The sequence below is a fragment of the Dendronephthya gigantea genome, unplaced genomic scaffold (assembly GCF_004324835.1).
Source record: "Dendronephthya gigantea isolate DGI-Jeju-01 unplaced genomic scaffold, DenGig_1.0 000041F, whole genome shotgun sequence".
NCBI lineage: Eukaryota > Metazoa > Cnidaria > Anthozoa > Malacalcyonacea > Nephtheidae > Dendronephthya > Dendronephthya gigantea.
Genome location: NW_021163051.1, coordinates 999,884 through 1,018,462, shown reverse-complemented (window position 1 = coordinate 1,018,462; position 18,579 = coordinate 999,884). Strand labels below are relative to the sequence as shown.

At 39.0% G+C, this 18,579-nt stretch overlaps 2 protein-coding genes across 2 annotated transcripts; both read left to right on the top strand.

Moving 5' to 3' along the window:
* The first annotated feature begins 389 nt into the window (after nucleotides 1-389).
* Nucleotides 390-2,917, top strand: LOC114526747. The gene is made up of 2 exons (XM_028548274.1): nucleotides 390-438; nucleotides 512-2,917. The coding sequence occupies exon 2, from the start codon at nucleotides 639-641 to the stop codon at nucleotides 2,223-2,225; it is 1,587 nt and encodes a 528-aa protein (XP_028404075.1). The 5' UTR covers nucleotides 390-438; nucleotides 512-638; the 3' UTR covers nucleotides 2,226-2,917.
* Nucleotides 2,918-3,687: 770 nt separating this feature from the next.
* On the top strand, nucleotides 3,688-4,851 carry LOC114526780. The gene has a single exon (XM_028548301.1). It carries the CDS (start codon nucleotides 3,688-3,690, stop codon nucleotides 4,849-4,851), a length of 1,164 nt encoding a protein of 387 aa, XP_028404102.1.
* The last annotated feature ends 13,728 nt before the right edge of the window (nucleotides 4,852-18,579 follow it).

Below are 18,579 nucleotides of genomic sequence, written 5' to 3'. Positions count from 1 at the left end.
CATTGTTTTTCTGTGGTTTGGGTTTTGTTTTAAAGGGATTTATGCAGAATTACCCCCTCAAGCACCCGATTTATTCTTATATGTTGCAACTGCGCATGTGCTGTCCAGACTTAAACATTATTCACAATGGTAAGAAACAAGGAGCGACAAGCATTGCTTCAAAAGATTCTGGGCATAAAAATTGAGCAATTCTGGATCGGACAGTTTACATATGGTTTGACTATTTTAGTTATTATTATTAGATTATTTTGGTTATTAATCATTTCGCAGTTTAAATTAATTTAGCATGATCCTATTTGATTTGCATGAGAAGTGATTGAATTAGTGATTAGGTGTTAGTGCAATCAGAGATATCAGATTCATTGTGAGACAAGCGTGCAAGAGAACGATAGCAGAATTTTGTGTGAGTTTGACAATCAGTGGAGATCCACTTTTCAGGTACTGTGAGCTATGATTAAGGTTGTTTTTATAATAGTTTAGCTGTAATCTAATCAGAATCCAATCAATTTAGAATTTATAATATATTACGAAAAATCTCCATTGGATTGTGTTTGATTTCGCCCAATTGGAAACATGTTCTGAAGAATGGTATATTCGGCACCGAGTTAGCAGGCAAACAAGGTTATTTGGGTGATATCATGAGCGAAGACGAAAGCCACAGCCTGAGCCAGAGCGGTTCAAATGAAGCGAGTTCGGGAAAGGACTCAGCCCCGAGCGGTGAGTCAGACGCAAAGACGATAAGTAGTCTAAAGAAAAGGCGCGCCCAGTTAAGAGGTAAGATTACACGCTCTCTAAACCGAGTTAGAAAGTTCATCGACCAAGGCGCGGATATGCGCAAAAGAATTGAGAAAGAATTATTGCAAATACAAAAGGACTTTGAGTTAGCGCGTGAATGTCACGCTGAGATGTACGAGTACGCTGATGAAGGGCAAACATCAACAATAGACGATTGGGAAGACATTCTAACAAATGATTTCTACGACATTGAAAAAAGCGTTGAGACCTTTCTTCAGTCCCTCTCCGTACATGAACACGCTAACCCAATGCCTCAAAATAATGAACAGACTGTCGATCAGCCAGCAGATGGCAATACCAGCTCCTTAGAACCAGTGGGGGGTACAGCTGGACCTAATTATGAAATGCCTGAGGAACCCCTGCCTCAAGAAGCCACGGTTGGGGAGAATGACTTAACTATTACCCCTGTTGGTGTTAGTGGTACGAACATATCAAATGGTGACTTTGCGCGAGATATTGCATGTAATTCTGCCCCAGAAGAGCCTAAAGCCCATGCCACAAAAAATTCTGTCAGCAGTCCAAAGTCTGATCTGTCATCGCCGGAATCGTTTGACAGCTGGATAGATAATCTGGTTGAGTTTGAGGAAACAGTGTTATCAAATAGGGCATCAGAAATGTCAATCGCGGAAGCTTTGTACAAACTAGAAGCTTGCAAAGACATTCCCAGTATTAAATTGATTAAGTATGATGGTAATCCATTAACGTACGTTGAGTTTATGGAACGTTTCAAATTGCATATTCATGATAAACCGCACCTTTCCGACGACGTAAGAATTGTGCAATTAAAAATGCATTTAGTCAGCAACGCGGAACGCGCTGTGAGCGGCCTTGGTTCACAGGGGAAAATGTACGCGACCGCACTAAAAACTCTCAAAGAACAGTTTGGCCAACCCAGCGTAATTGCCAGACCATATATTAACAAGTTGGTCGACGCGAGTAAGATCCAAAACAACAATAGAGAGGCTTTACAACAATTGTCCTTCGATGTCGCAAACAGCGCAGCAACGCTGAAGCAAATTAACCACCTTGCAGATGTTAGTGCCACAGGAAACCTTAGAAGTATTGTAAAACGGCTACCCGATCACATGATAGACAAATGGAAAGCTACAGCATCAGACCTGAGAGAAAAGGGACAGACCCCCTCGTTAGAAGCGATCAGTAAGTTTTTGAGAAAACGCGTTAAGGCCAAGTTCGATCCGGATTTTGGCGATATACCAAAATCAGGATCTCAGCGACCTGCTAGAAAGGGAATCCATTCCAACCAGAGAGAGAAGAAACTCCTTCAATGTTACGTATGCTCCGAAAACCATCGCTGTCGTAGACTGTCCAACCTTCGCAAATTGTTCCAGCGACGAAAGAATCCAGTACGCCAGAGACCAACGACTCTGCTACTCATGTTTAAATCGAGGTCATGTAACGAAAGATTGTAAATCGAAGGAAAAATGTGGCACAGACGGATGCACGTATCTTCATCATCGTTTGCTTCACGGAGGATCCTTACCAAGACAACGTATCAGCTCTGCAAGATCTGCGCTCCACAAAGACAGTATCATGCCGGTGGCAAGGGTCCGTTTCAGGTCTGCAAATGGGACAACGCGTGAAGGAAACGTTCTCGTTGACAGTGGCGCTGGCACCACCGTGATCCGAAAAGAATTTGCACGAGCCCTAGGTCTTCAAGGGAGAAAGGAGAAAATCAACATAGCAGTCGTCGGCGGTAAAACGATCACACAGAGCGACAGCCGAAGGGTAAAGCTATGGATCTCACCCCTCAACGGTAGCGAATCATACCCAGTCGAAGCACACGAAATCGACCACACAATTATCAACGTCCCAGCCCTTGACCGAACCTGGCTAAAATCCTTTGACCACCTCAGTGACATCGAATTTCCCCACCGCACCGGTCCAATTGACCTAATTCTTGGTGTTCAATACAGCCATCTCCATGCTGAAAGTGAGGTTCGGCAAGGCCTGCCTTTTGAACCTGTTGGTAAGAAGACAAAGCTTGGATGGCATGTTATTGGCCCAGACAATGCGAAAGAATCAAGTACCACCCATCTGAACTTTGCAAAGAAAATCGATCTGGAAAACTTTTACGATTTTGAGACACTAGAAATTCGCGCACCAGATTGCACATGCCTACAAAAACTATGTCGAGAGATGGAAAAATGCAGTCAAACTGTTTGAATCATCCTGCAAATGATTAGACGGGCGATTTGTTATCGGTCTCCAGTGGAAAAAGGATCCTGCTAAGCTTCCTGACAATTACCCTTTAGCGAAACAGTGCCTCGAGTCATTGGAAAGAAACTTGAAGAGAAATCCTTTGAAGGCAAAAATGTACATCCATGCAATAGATGAGTATGAAAAGAAGGGATGGGCTCGAAAGTTGGGAACAGAAGAAGCGAAACAGCACAGGGGTCCTGTCTATTACCTGCCACATCACGGAGTGTGCCGTCCAGAGAAGAAAAGCACACCATTGCGAATTGTCTTCGACCCAGCCTGCGTGTATCAAGGAGTTTCGCTAAATTCCTTCCTCTATAAAGGTCCTTGCTTTATTGGAAATCTGTTGGGTGTCTTGCTGCGCTTTCGGGAAGAACCAGTCGCGTTCGCTGGCGATATTTCCAAGATGTTTCTGCAGATCCTTCTACCCGAAAGGGCTTCCTACGTCCATAGATTTCTGTGGAGAAATATGGACCAATCACAAGAGCCATCAATTTATTCCCTCCTCCGTGTTACATTTGGCGACAAGCCATCCCCGGATATGGCGAGTTTCGTAATGTTGAGGATCGCAAAAGACAACAGAGAAAATCTGAAGCCTCAAAGATCTTAGAGCGAGACAGATAGGTAGCCAATTTAATCCATTCCTGTCCTTCGGAAAAAGACGCCGCCCAGAGAATGACCGAAGTCGACGAAATACTTAACGCAAGCGGTTTTAAGATCAAGGAGTGGCATTGCTCATGCCAACAGCTACAACAAGACAAGAATGAAACGCACAATGATACGAGCTCCAGTCTGAGTAATCAAGCACCTGAAAGACAGAAGAAGCAAAAAGAAAACGAAGTTAGTCTAGACAAAGAAAAGGGCATCAAAACCCTCAGCGTTTCCTGGAATCCACAGGCAGACACCATCTACTTCCAAATCAAATTCAAACGGACGGGCCTTTACACGAAACGGACAATCCTTTCAAACATCTCGAGATTGTTTGACCCTCTAGGTTTGGCCACTGCTATCACAATAAAGGCAAGGATGGCACTCCAAGAAATTTGGAAAATAAAAAATATTGGATGGGACGACCCGTTACCTTCTAAATTGCAACTGACATGGGAGAAGCTGTTCGATGTGGTAAAATATCTAAAGAATGTCCAGTTTCCAAGGTGCCTTCAACCAAGGGGCTCATTAGGCCTACCAGAGCTACACGTGTTTGCCGATGCAAGCAACCTCGCCTATGGAGCAGCTGCTTACCTGGTTTGGACCCAGGCAAATGGTCTAGAAGTACGCCTCATATCAGCAAAAGCAAGAGTTGCACCCCTCCGCCAGACCACCATACCCAGATTGGAACTCATGGCGGCTCTGCTGGCGTCACGACTAGCAAAAATGGTGCACGACGAGTTCAAAATCAAGCCCAGCAACGTAATATTGTGGTCAGACTCGATGATTGTTCTAGCTTGGCTCCGATCGGAATCGACTTCCCTTCAACCATTCGTTGGGGTGAGAGTAGCAGAAATACAAGCAACGTGGGAGTCTGCCACTTGGAGACATGTCCCAACCGATCTAAACCCAACGGACGATCTTAGCAGAGGTATCCTTTTCGCGAAGATCAACGAGCGTTGGATGAACGGTCCTTCGTTCCTCAAAGGTGGTCGCAAAGCGTGGCCCCCCGAACATAAGGATATGCCAACCGATTTACCCAATATCAAAGTTGCGAAGCCGATATTCACGTCACAGCGGCCTTCAACGAATGCTCTCGTCGATCCCTACCGTTTTTCAAACTGGAAAAAATTGTGCAGAGTCACTGCATACTGCCTTAGGTTCATAAAAAACCTGAAGGCATCGAAATGACAACAGGGTCCACTCCTCCCAGAAGAAATCGAGTCGGCAGAGTGTTACTGGATCCTGTCAGCCCAAGAACAGTTAGGAGATTGGAAGAATTGTTACAAAGAACTAACACCATTCGAGAATGAAAGGTTAATCTGAGTTGGAGGCAGATTAAAACATTCCCCGTTAGCCTACGACAACAACCATCTCGTGTTGTTACCACCAGAACATCACATCTCAAAGTTGGTTATCAAGGATGCTCACAATCTTGTATGCCACGCTGGTCGCGAGAGAACTCTTTGCGAAACCCGACGAAAGTTTTGGAAGAAGATTGTAAAGGATTGCGTCGCCTGCCGAAAGCTCCGACAATATCCACACACAACGTTGATGGCAGATCTACCACCCGAAAGGTTGAACGTCTTCTCTCCCCCCTTTTCGGTAACCGGCATTGATCTCTTTGGCCCGTTCTATCTGAGATATGGCCAAAATAAGAAGATAAAGGCTTGGGGAGCGCTCTTCACCTGCGCGACTGTTCACGCGATTCATTTAGAAATTGTTGAAGACCTCTCAACTGAGGCTTTCCTTCACGCACCGAGACGGTTTGCAGCCCGCCGCGGATGGCCCAGTACGGTCATTTCAGACAACGGAGCGTCATTTGTCGGCTGCAAACACAAGTTAAAGAAATTTCTGAAAGAAGGAAGAAAGACAATCGAAGAACTTGCGATGGTACACAAAGTAAAATGGAAATTCAACACTTCGCTGAGTCCACACCAGGGTGGATTCTTTGAAAGTATGATCAAGCAGACAAAGAAAGCTCTACGCGTGACGGTTGGAGAACAAGTCTTAACCTGGAACAAGATGTCAACCGTGTTTAGCAAGTTAGAATGCCTCGTGAACAGCCGCCCTCTCGGGTACCCTTTAAACAATGCAAATGACCCCAACCTTTGACCCCAAACCACTTAATCCTCGGTCGAGCGACAGCAGAAGTCTCACAAGGTCCCTTCCGAGAGGTCAAAAATTGTTGAAAGCGGTTCAAGTACGTTCAGGCGTTCGTTCAGCAATTTTGGAATCGGTCTCAACGCGAGTATATGAAAAGCCTGATGCGACGAGCAAAGTGGAGAACAGAGAAACGGCAATTCAAGGTCGGTGATATCGTCCTAGTCGTCTATTCGAATGCCGCGAGAGGAAAGTGGAGCCTTGCGCATATTGTCGAGGTCTATCCTGGAAGAGACAGCGTAGTTCGGAACGTGAAGGTAAAAACGAAGTCTGGAGAATACCAGCGATCAATTCAGAAATGTTGTCCAATCCTAGAAGATGATTCCTTCTAATCGTGGTGCCGGAGGGTTGGATCGGACAGTTTACATATGGTTTGACTATTTCAGTTATTATTACTAGTAATAATCAAAGATTAGTAAGTGCGTTCGGCGGTTCGGCCATTCGGTATAAATGAACAACATATGGCTAATGGTTAATGAAACAACAGTACTTTCAGTTGTTCAAAAGTTGATAACCTTTTTTTACAAATAAGACGATTCATTCTCGCATTGGCGCAACAGCACTATATATAAATGAAGTCACATTCTCTAATTTTGAAGTATTTAATTAAGTAAAGACAACAATTTGAACCACAACTGACATTAAAATATTTGAACCATAAGTGAAATAATATAACCTTAATCCATGCATGCAACTATCAATTTACAATAATCAAGCAACGTTTATAAAGAAAGCATCTCTTAATTCTGAATGTATAAAATCTAACAATGTTCAATCTGTGAAAATTTGTACTAAAACATAACTGCAACTAATAATGTTGAGCAACAAGCAACAGTTTATTGCATCTTTAAGTCTTACGAATAGTGTCAAGGAGCAAAGTTAAGCAACTGTTTTAGCTCCAAAAACGTTGGACACTTGAGTAGTGAAGGAGTCATAGGTGAAGGTAAAAGACGTGTTGTAGCTTTCCAATAGGGTGGCAACAATGTCGTCTTCTGAAGCTAGTGCTAGGTTAAAACTGGGGTTCAAGAAGTGCAATAAAGCTTCTGTTGTAGCATAATCAAGTCGAAGTTGGATATTTTTCGATCCGTTTTGTGGCTTAAGCAAAAGGCGTAGAGCCCAGTGGGTAGTGCAAGATGAGGGCCGTTGCTGTAAGTGGCAAGATCGACAAACAGACTTATTAGGCTGAGTGACTTTGACCTCTCGTTTATGACAGCCGTTACAGGATAGAGATTTAACAGCTTGTTTCACACCAAGTATGGTAGCATCTATCGTAGAGGTGGTATCAGCTGCGTCATCATAGTGAACAACAGGTGTCGCATATTCAGTGTCTAGAACTGCCTTGAAATCGTCATTCTTCGGGATGCTTAGGTAAAACTCACAAGGTATAGGTTTCTTGAAGATGAAAAGTATCTACAAAGTCCCCCCATAAAACTAACTTTATGTGACCAGTTGGATCTGCAATGATCACGTCCTGCTTTTGCACTTTGCCAAATCGTGTGGTTTGGATTTTAACTGCCGATATTTTAAGAACTTTACCTTTAACCGAGATAAGTTGTTCGGCAGCAAGGTTTGGGATTGAAGAAATGGTGACAGGCTCACCAGTTCCAACAGAAGAAAGATGGTCAGCATACTCGAATGGTACTTCTGCCTTGTCGACAGGTGTGATCTTTGTGTATTTTGTTATTGTGAGGTCATCGTTGTCCTTGTTAGATGTTTTAAAATTCTTCATCTTAACCGGGCTTTTGGTTTTCGCCAAGGTTTGTAACTCTGTTCTTTTTTCAGGAGAAAAACAGACTGCTCTGACAGGTTTTTGGTTGGTTTCAACAATGCAGTTAAAATATGTTCTTTTCGATCCAGAAGCGTTTTTTACTTCCGATACATTGTGAAAGTAGCAACTTAACGTTGAGGATTCTGAGATGGGAAATAAAAAATATTTAAAAAAGATTACGTTGTGATAACACACACAGTTTGGTATATTTTAATTTAAACTTAATAATTTGAGAGAACAAAAACTTTTTTAACGTGTTACAATAGCGAAAAATCTTCAATGAGAAATTGAAGGCATTTACGTATACATTGCTAGTGTGACGTTCAATTTAATCTGATTTAACTACTGATTACTGATTATGTAACTATTTATATGCGCTAGTATAACATACCTTGTGGTTCATTTGGCACGGCAGGAACGACAGGGTCGTCCATCTGCATGGCAGGAACGGCAGGGTCGTCCATCTGTAATGAAAAGATAAATTGAATATTAAATTGAATATATATATATATATATATATATATATATGCATAATTAGATTATATTCGTATTATTTATTAATCGTATCGTATTATTTAACTTACCTAGGACCCGATAGTATTTACATCAACGCAATGAAGAAATACGTTTAACAGTATCTTGTTACTTATTTAAGTGAAATTATTGGTTATGATTAATATATTTCATTAGGTATTGGCACATTGCACATTTTGCCCTAATCTATACAACAGGTGTGAGATTTGGTGTGCTGTTGCAAAATCTGTTAAAGGTTGTTTCTGCCATTTGGTCTAGTCAGTCTTCTTCACTTAATCGGTGTTTTAAATTTGTAGATAATTTTATATTTGCTAATCGTTCATACGTGATGGGTTCAATAACACAAGAAGATAACGTCTTTACCCTGCTTAGAGCCACATATGTCGTTCCTAGACTTCTCTCTGTTTTGCCAATATTTATCCAGGGTTTAGATAAAGTAAGCCCTTGACTTTTGTGAATCGTTATTGCCCACGCTAATTTAAGGGGAAGCTGTTGTCTCTCATGGAAACCATCAGGTAACTGTGCCGAAGCAGTTACTGGACATATTGGCACACAAGATGGAAGTGTCTTACTAATCGATGGGCCTCGGTAATTATCAAATTTAACAATGACTGCTATTGGCAGGTCGGGTGGCTGATGGTTATTCTGATATATAAAATGTATGACAGTCCCTGTAGCACCATTGCAAAGACCCACTGCTGGCCATAAATTCATTGTGAGCATTACTTTTGCACCTTTAGCAAAAAAAAGTAATGGTTGAAGACCTGAAAAGTCATCAGCAGATATTTTTTTTGCAGAAGCAGATGAATGCCTAGCAGTCATTTGGGCAACAGGTTTCTGGAGTTTGATAAGCTGTTCATGATTATAGTTTCCAACTTCCTCATTGCTGTAGAACAATCTTGTAGCATCCTTAAATTCAGACAAATTATCAACATTTGATGGCTGTCTAGTTAATAACAGTTTCCAGTCATCTAAATTTGATTCTCCTTTTCTTAATCTCAAGAGCAATTCTCTAAAGCGTGTTTGTTCTGCATTATATCCCTGTACACGCTGGTTAACATTGAGTTTTACGACATTATCAAACATCTTATATGTTAGATAACCCTGTTCACCAATACCATTGGTTGGGGTTGCATGATAGAGTGGTTTATCTGCCACAGGGGGCAGCTGAGCTGGATCTCCACATAAGATAACTGATTTGCCGCCAAGCAGTTTATCTTGTAGTCCAGATGATTGTTTTAATCGGCTATCTATCCAGCCAAATGTTACTTGACTAAGCATTGAATATTCATCAATTACAATATAATCAATGTTATGTAAAGACTCTTGTAATCTAATCAAATTCTGGCCTGTAAGATTCTTATTTTCCCTTGAGCCAACTGGCAACTTTAAAAGAGAGTGCACTGTTACCCCATTTATATTGAAGGCAGCTTTTCCAGTTGTCGCTGTGACTGCACATTTGGGACCAAGCAGTGTACGGATAGCATTTATAAGGTAACTCTTACCAGTACCTGCTACTCCATTAATAATGAGTGCAAGTGGGGTTCTATTTAAAGATATGTCATTAAAGTGAGACCTGACAATGTTGTATGCAAGTTCTTGCATTTCACTGAAGGTATCAACATCTATGTTTTCATTGTTTTCATGTGTGACTTGATCACTACCCTCCCTCATATTTTTTATCCACACTGGCATTTCACCAATGTGTTGCTCAGAATAATTAGCCCTATCACTGTTCCATTCATAAGCAATTTCTACATTTGTTTGGCATGAATCAGAGAAAGGCATGTGTAAATCAGATATGATCATCCACTCTTCACGAATATTTTCAGGTTGTTCATCAACATTCAGATTTTCTGATTCTTGTTGGCTTTGAACAACTGATTGAAGTTTGTCAAACCAGTCAGGGACATTTTCCTTTGCATATGCTGTCTGAAGAATTTATCATGTTTTCATCTGATGATTCTTCACTATCCCAAGCATTTTCTTGTGTTATTTTCCAAGGCTTGTATCTTAACAAATGATATTTGCAATACTGAGGAAAATTTGACCCTCTTGGATTACATGAATAGTTTGGAAAAATTCTAGGAATAACATCATCTGGAAGTCTGGTTAGCTTGTACGAGAGCAATTTAAACTAACTGGTATTACTCTAAAGCTAGAGCTGTGAAGCTTTAGTGAGAGCAAATGGTGCATTGTTTCTTGTGCAGCATAATCTCTTTCACCAATAGTTTTCATAACAACTTTTTTAATAGCTTTGTGAGGATTATCATTGCTTGGAGCATTATTCATGATTCTGTTGAATGCTGCTTTAAGCATAGGTGTTCTGGGTTCACCCTTAGCAGCATACTTAGTGAGGTACTCAACAAAAGCATAATGGTCGATGACTACTTGTATGTCACAATTGGCTCTCCTACCTTGTTGTTGAAGCTGCTGGCTGTTATTTAGCCGATAATCATTTCTTCTGGTAATAATTCTTGCCTTATATTGTGGCTCATTACCTTTAGTATGAACTTCTTCAAAGTCTAACCTTGTTTTAGAGCATGTATCCATTGGAAAATTAAACCTACATTTTGGTTCAGAATCTGTTGTCTTTTTTCTTAGACAATAACTAGTACTACAACGTGTATGGCGCTGAACCATATTTAACAGATCACAAAAATCATCATGCATATCACAATCTGCAACATCCTGATAATCCTTTTGACATGGATGAACTCTTGGTCTTACCCATAAAGCATTGTCTGGTGGATTTGGATTTACTGTGGAAAGCAACCAGTCAACATACAAGCTGTTTCAGCAGCTTTGTTACCAATAATAATATCATTGTCAAGCTCAGATTTATTTTTATTTTTGTTCTCATCTTTGTATTTGTGAGGTAGGAATCCTTTAAGGCCAGTCTTGGTGAGATCACACAAACCAGGGTCGTTGTTTAGTTTAGCAATGCCATGGCAAAATATGCTTCCTCTTGCCTGGTATTCAAATCCATACCAGTGCCACTTTGCATCAAGTGTTTTGTACAACCAGTGTTTGATAAAGCTACTCTTTGTGTAAAAAACCAATCTACTAAATGTGGATTTTTTATCACAGCTTGTCGCCTTTCTTCACTAGTACCATTTTTATTTCCTAATAGCCTATGCAACTCTGGCCAATGCATATCAGCCGAGGAAAATGTAAAGAAAAAAGTAGGAGTCCCAACAGTTGTTACAATGGCTTTGAGATCTTCTCTCACCTTATACCAGTAAGCATTAGAGCCAGCAATATTTGCTACATATCGAGATATCTTAGAAATAAATGCATTACTGTTATCACCTGCTCCCATTTCACGCAGTTCATCTATTGTCAAGTGAGCTTCACCTGGATTTTGCTTAAGAAACATTCCACTTTGTTGCAAGGTTCGTTTTCTCTGTATCATATTAAATGCCCAATAAAAAACCTAGGATGACTGGCAAATCGGAAAAATCCATTTGCCATTAATATGCTCAGCAAATTTAACAAGATGCTTTACTTTCTCACCTAAGGGAATGTCCTTTAAAAGTGATGGATTTGTTGGATCCCCTTTACCTGTGGGAAATAATGTAGAAAATGCCAATGTAGCCAGAAATGATGTCTGATATTCATTTATAGGCAAGTTATCAATAGTGGGCCAGTTCATTGGCTCATTTGGAAATAATTGATTTTTTATTGCATCTACTTCTGTTTTCTGTTTTTCACAGGCTGGCATAAAGCTACTCGTTTCTGTTGTCTCATTGTAGACTTCGTCTTCATTGTTATCACTGCAAGGGCCTAAGTCAGGCAAAATATTTTCATCTGATAAAATATCATTTTCAGATGCAACTGTCATTATATCAGATGGAACACCATCAATAGGGAGTGATTCCAAAGCATGTTGATTGATAGTCACATTAGTATAATGCGGATTATTTCTCAAAAGCCATAGCAATGCATGATGCACTTTCTCTCTTCTGACCTTAACATCTTTGAATGTGTTATCTTTACCCTTCATCTTAACTACAATGATAGACAAGTCGCTGGGATATCTTGGCAGAAATGATGCAATCTCTTCAATATGTTGATGCAAATTAATGCAATGCCCTGAATACCCCATTTGCCCACCTGGTTTGTTATAAACCCTCATTATAGGCAGAGCTCGAGCAATGAGCATTTCTTCAGTTTCAGTTAGGCCTTGCAACTCAACTGGTACTGGTCCTGAAATCATGCTGTTAGCATCAGAAAATTTTTTTGGTGTGTTTTTATCCCTAGAACAGCGAGAGCACAAATAGCTACCAGGGGATTTTGGTTTAGTGGTAATTGGCCATGCCTCTTTGCAAACTGTGCATTGGAATATAAAATATTGTACAGATTTATTAAATTGTTTCATATTACATTTTGCCCAACATTGATCATGCAGTGGTCCATTTTTCACAGCATCAAATTAATTTAGATATTTAGACTGTGTGACACTCTGTGCAGTTTCACTAGCCTTTTTTGATTTTTTTTTGCTGTGCCACTTTGTCAAGCCGAATCTTTTTTGCATTCGCAGTTTCATCAATCAGATCGCCTTTTTTTGGCATAAACTCTCCTTTTCTCCAGCATTTCCTTTCTTTTACTATCTATTTGATTACCCACACTTTCATTTGGTAAAGTGGAAACACAATGTACACCAGTTATATAACCTAGGAATACAATTTTTTGCCTCTGGTGTACACTAATTGGGTTTACAATGGTGGCATTAGCATTTGGACTGGAATCAGTAATATGAATAGTGCAGCTTAAAGCATTTGCTACTGCTTGAATAATGATATTATCACACCATGTTCCAGGTTGTGACATGTCTTCAATATAATTCTCCCATGAAATATTTGCAAGACTTTCAATATATAACTCAGGATTATGCACCAAATGTGTAATGCCTGCACTACGAATATCAAGATGGCAATCAGGATTTTTATAAAGACCATGTGCTAAGGATGCAAAAAAGCAATCACCAGGTGAACTTCCACAATCATATGGCACTCAACCTATTAAAGCTAACTTATTTTCCAAAACATTCCAGGGAAAATTGCTGTCACCTGAATACATACCACCGCATAATTTATCATAATATATTTCTCTCACAAAGGTTCCACCACAATTTATCAAAGCATCAGAAATTTCATTGGTAGCACACATGTTTACATTTTTGGTAATAAAACATGGCAAATGATAACTTCGCTCTGCTTGTCTATGATTACTAAATAAGTTCATTGTTTCAACAAAATAACTGAGATTGGTGTATTTATCTGTGTGACCACCTACTATAGACATGGTCTTTTTGCCCAAAGGCAACCCAGCCAAATAACTGGGATTTGTGTATTTATTTGTGTGACCACCTACTATAGACATGGTTTTTTTGCCCAAAGGCGACCCAGCGAAATAACTGGGATTTGTGTATTTATTTGTGTGACCACCTACTATAGACATGGTCTTTTTGCCCAAAAGCAACCCAGCCAAATAACTGGGATTTGTGTATTTATTTTTCATGCTTTGAAACTCACATTTTTCAACCCAACTCTGCATATTCAAATGCTTGACAGCATTTACTTCTTCAGCATTCAATGACGAAATTAATGGACTTGCATCCAAACCCTTTATTAAGCAGAGCGAAGTTAAATCTGCGAATTCTAGCTAACAAAACGCATGTGGTTTGATGGCGAATTGAAATGTTGGATTTCTAATCGATAAAACACCGCAAGACAAATTCTTGATGCTTTGATAAGTATCTTTAATCATACTTAACACTGACATATGTAAAGAAAATAACAAAACTCCACTTACCTTCACAATAAAAGCCGAAAACAGCAATCCTGAAATTTGTCTTCGCAAATCGCAATATATGGAAATCAACTCAAGACGAGCACATGGGAATTAAGACGCAGCACGAAACCGAGGCAAATCCGTCATATACACGAAAGCGAGGCAAATGTTACATCCAAAAATCTCAAAAGGACACAGCATCCAGCTGTGACGTCACGATTAGGAAGCATTAGATTATTTTGGTTATTAATCATTTCGCAGTTTAAATTAATTTCCATGATCTTATTTGATTTGCATGAGAAGTGATTGAATTAGTGATTAGGTGTTAGTGCAATCAGAGATATCAGATTCATTGTGAGACAAGCTGAATGTATATGAATGAATGTATATTATGTTGATAGCAAGTCGATACCTGATATTCTGCGTACAGTACAAAAATGATACTATACAAAACGGACATTTGTGGAGTAATCAAATAATTTTGGTGGTATACAGTATTGATTATAAGTATATTGTGTTGTATCGATTTACGCATCGAGGTATCCACATCATATACATAATATGCACCGCAGTTTATTTACATTATTTACAACTCAACTATTTTGGCTATTCTTATGAAGTGACGGATAAATTGTTGCCTTCATATAAATGTAGTGAGTGTAGTCACAGTTGTTTGATGAAAAAAAATACTAAACTGAGAAATCGCACCCAATTAGGCTGGTTTACATGGGCAACTAAATTATAATTTAATAGTGACAGTATCTGCGGCTATCTGGAAAATGCTGCTGTGATCATGTTTGGCAGCAGCAATTTAGTGCTATCACAGTTTTGTGCTACTTCCCAACACTGCATAATAGTATTGGTTGTTTCTTCAAGGTTTGTGATTGATGAAGAGAAGAATCAAAAAATTGTAGAAGACATGAAACAGATAAAAGTTTACCAAGAGGGAATGCACAAAGTCAATGATGATGAAAGATATCCATGTTGTGCACCTGGTTGTTCTGCTACCTTTTCCCACTGTGGAAAAAGAAGAAAAAATTGTGAAGCAAAGCACGACCTGCCAGTGGTCATATCAGATGAATCATGCAACTACCAGCTAAATGTCGAGCCTCCATTAGAAGAAAGAGATGACATGTTATGCTACCAGAAAGCTCTCCTTGAGTATGGAATGCTCATACTCAATTTTTGGAATGCTATTTCTGAAGGAGATGGAGACCGGATTCTTGGTCATGGAAATACTTCTTGCTCTACCTTAGAAATGAAGGTAGGTATCTACAGCAAAATATTCTCTGGAAGCATTGTATTTATTATACCAAGTGAATGCAATCTTAAGCCCTAAAGCAGCTCACATACTAGTATGGAATCGTTCAGTCAAGACAATTCAGGAATTGGTGGAAATATTCCACTCGACCTCCAACTAGATTTTATCTAGGTCCTTAAAGCTGCAGTCAAGAATTTTGACTAAACACATCCAGAGATTCTCTTGACAGGATTTGCCATGCAATAGGTGTTACAAATAAACTTTTGCACAATTTTGACATAGAAGTCAAAATGTACAAGAGGTCTGGAAAGCATGTTCGGCGAAAATCCCTTGTTGATGATCTCAAAAAAGTAACCAATGACCTTGAGTCGTAGAAAGCATTAAGCCTAGCACCAGGCAGACAGTACGGTCATTACAAAAATATGCATCCTCTGCTAAAGGTATAAATATGTACCTATAATTATTGCAGTTTACCATGTGTATTTTTCATATTTTCTTATTGGCAAGGGTAGCTGTTTACACACCAGTCATAAAGTAACATGCTTTTGGCTCATATGGCAAGTGAAGTTAACAATATTGCCATTTTTTATCTAACCATGTCTTGTGATAATGCATTATGCTGTCAACTAATAATTCTATTTTGATAGCAGAAGAAGTTTTATGAACAATTTCTAGATTCCTTTGAAGAGTTCAGGTCAATAGTATTATAATATTATAGTCAATTTACTATATTTTTATAATATTACACATTACATGTACACTACCAAAAGGTTGTTGTCTTGCCAACATCTTCTGGAATCCTGAATTATTCTTAAGGTATACTACTACAGTCCAATTGATAGATATCACACATCATGTTTAGGTGGGCCTATGAACTTTGCTATCATTAGTTGTGAGCCAATTGCAGCTGTGCATTTTAAGACACACAAGCAGTCATTAGACCAAAAAATAGTCATATATTTGTATTCTGTGCAACTTTTGAAATCTATTGCAGTTACTGCAGTATATACTGTAAATTATCAACTATTATATAAGTGTTTGTGCTGCATAAATGAAAGCCCCTAGGTCCCAATGCATGACTGCTGTACATTATGTATGTGTGGCATAATTATCTGATCTATTGGTCTTATAGTCTATTGTACTGTGTAGTGTGTACAGACGTTAGGCGAACAAATGAAATTTACATTATACATAAACAGAACACATTCTCTAAAAATCTGAAATGATTATGGAACTGCCATGTTATTTAGGTGCCACTTTAGATCAACTGCATTCTATGATAACGAGAAGGAATGTGCTCTGCCAGATAAACCAAATTGCCCTGCATGTGCCCAGTTAAGAATTACATTATGTGAGTGTGGTGTAACAATCCAGATATGAATAATGTACTGTTTCTGTCTATTTTTCTATTCCAGTTCATAATTTGGTTTCAAGAATTTTATTTTTTGGTTTGAATTTTATGTTTGTGCCCATTATTACTGTGTTCCTCAAATATGTAGCATTTATACTATAACTCTTTTTTATTTACTTTTCCTGTCAAATCTATTTAATTTATTTTCTTTCATTGTAGACTGGTGGAAAACTCTTCATTTCATTGGATGCTTGCTTTGGGTTACCTCGAAAAAAATCATCTGGAAGCAGCTATAGACATCCTCTAACTGCAAATATGTATTTCTGCAACCAGGAATGTGTTGATGATTTTTTGAAATCTTACCCTCAACGTTCTTTTGCTCATTCCAAGACCGAAAAGGTAAATTAAACCTTTTCTACTTATTATAGTACAGTGCGGTGTTGTGAGGTACAGTACAGTAGAAGTTCTTTTTTCTTAGGAATGTAGTGACTTTAAAGCAGGTTCTGAGACTTCATCGAAGAGTCAGTATGGTGCTCTCAGCGAGACTGCAGTGTGTGGACTTGCAAGCATGCAAGCATGGTGTTGCTTTGGAGTTTTTGAATTTGAAGGGAGGAGAAAGGTTATCCTCTACATTTGACTAAATATATCAATTATCAAAAATCGTTGTTTTTTATGCTGTAGTTGTGTGATTGTTGTTGTTGTCATCTTAATAGTTTGTCGTCGTTTTTCATGGTGTCCATGTTGTAGTAACACTGTAGTATGATTGTACTGTATTCTTGTACTTACCATGGTAATGTTTTTCACCTGTCTAAATTTACATTACGTCTATTTCGTTAGACTTGGGTACGCAGTGTTTTTGCTGAACAGTTTTCTATCCAAGATTGATGATAGCGTTTTGATACATTTTATGTATGACATCTGCTGTTTGCTCAAAAGTCATCTAAAGGCGATAACTGGTTTGTCAAATTGAAAGTTATCAGAATCAATAGATATACCTGATAAAGATTAACTTTACATATTAAATCACCTTTAATTTTTAGAAGCAAAATAACGTTGAACTGCTTGGCAAACTGAAACTGGCGTGCCCACAATTCCATGTCTAATGGTCATGGTGCAAAGTGTCAGGTAAACTAATACTGTGCTAGGTACTTTAAACTTACCTCCATTCAACTACAGTACTAGTAAGAGTAAATGAGTAACTTTAAATACGCTACATTGTGTGTATTTGCTACTTTCAGCTGCTATATAGTCCATGGCGCCTTGAAGGTTGGGGATTGGTTGATTGTGGTCTTACCTACGATTATTCTGTAAGATGACGAAGGAAATGTCAGCAAGCCACAGAGAAGATATCCTGTCTGATGCCCTTTATTTTTACTCTAGAAAGCAAAGATTAAAAATAAGTGAACCGAAAATTGCTTAATTTATTTTTTCATCTGGCTGTCTTCACTCTTCACTCTACCGGCTATCCCCTTAATAGTATTACAGAAACATACATACTGTAGTCCCACTACATTAATATTTGTTAACAGTTGTTAATTTTGATTTTGCTGTGTAGTGTTGCTATTGCATGCTCAACGAATTCGCTGTGAACAGTTGTGGGAATCGTCGTTCAAAGAACTTGTAGACCTGCGTAAGAACTCCGCCAGTTAGTGCTGGCAATTAAGCGGGCGTAAAGTTCGATAGAATAATCAAAATATGAACTGTTTAATATATATTACTGTATGTATCTTATAGTGAATATAACTGAAACAATGATTGTTAATTGGAAGCAAGAAGAAAGTAAATGTTTAAAAGTCTAAACCGGACAAAGGTAAAACTACTGCACACGACGTGCAAAACATTGAAACCAGCTGACTACAAAATCTACATATTTTTACATCCACCATATATAGGTTGTTGGAAAAGTTCAATGTCCGTTAATACCCTTGAGTTGTTGTAAAACAACTTTATGGCAGGCTAGGTTTGTTAGATATGATGCGTGCTGCAATTCTGTTCTAATTGTTCATATCGACGAATCTAGTCAAAAGCCGACATCACATTCTATAT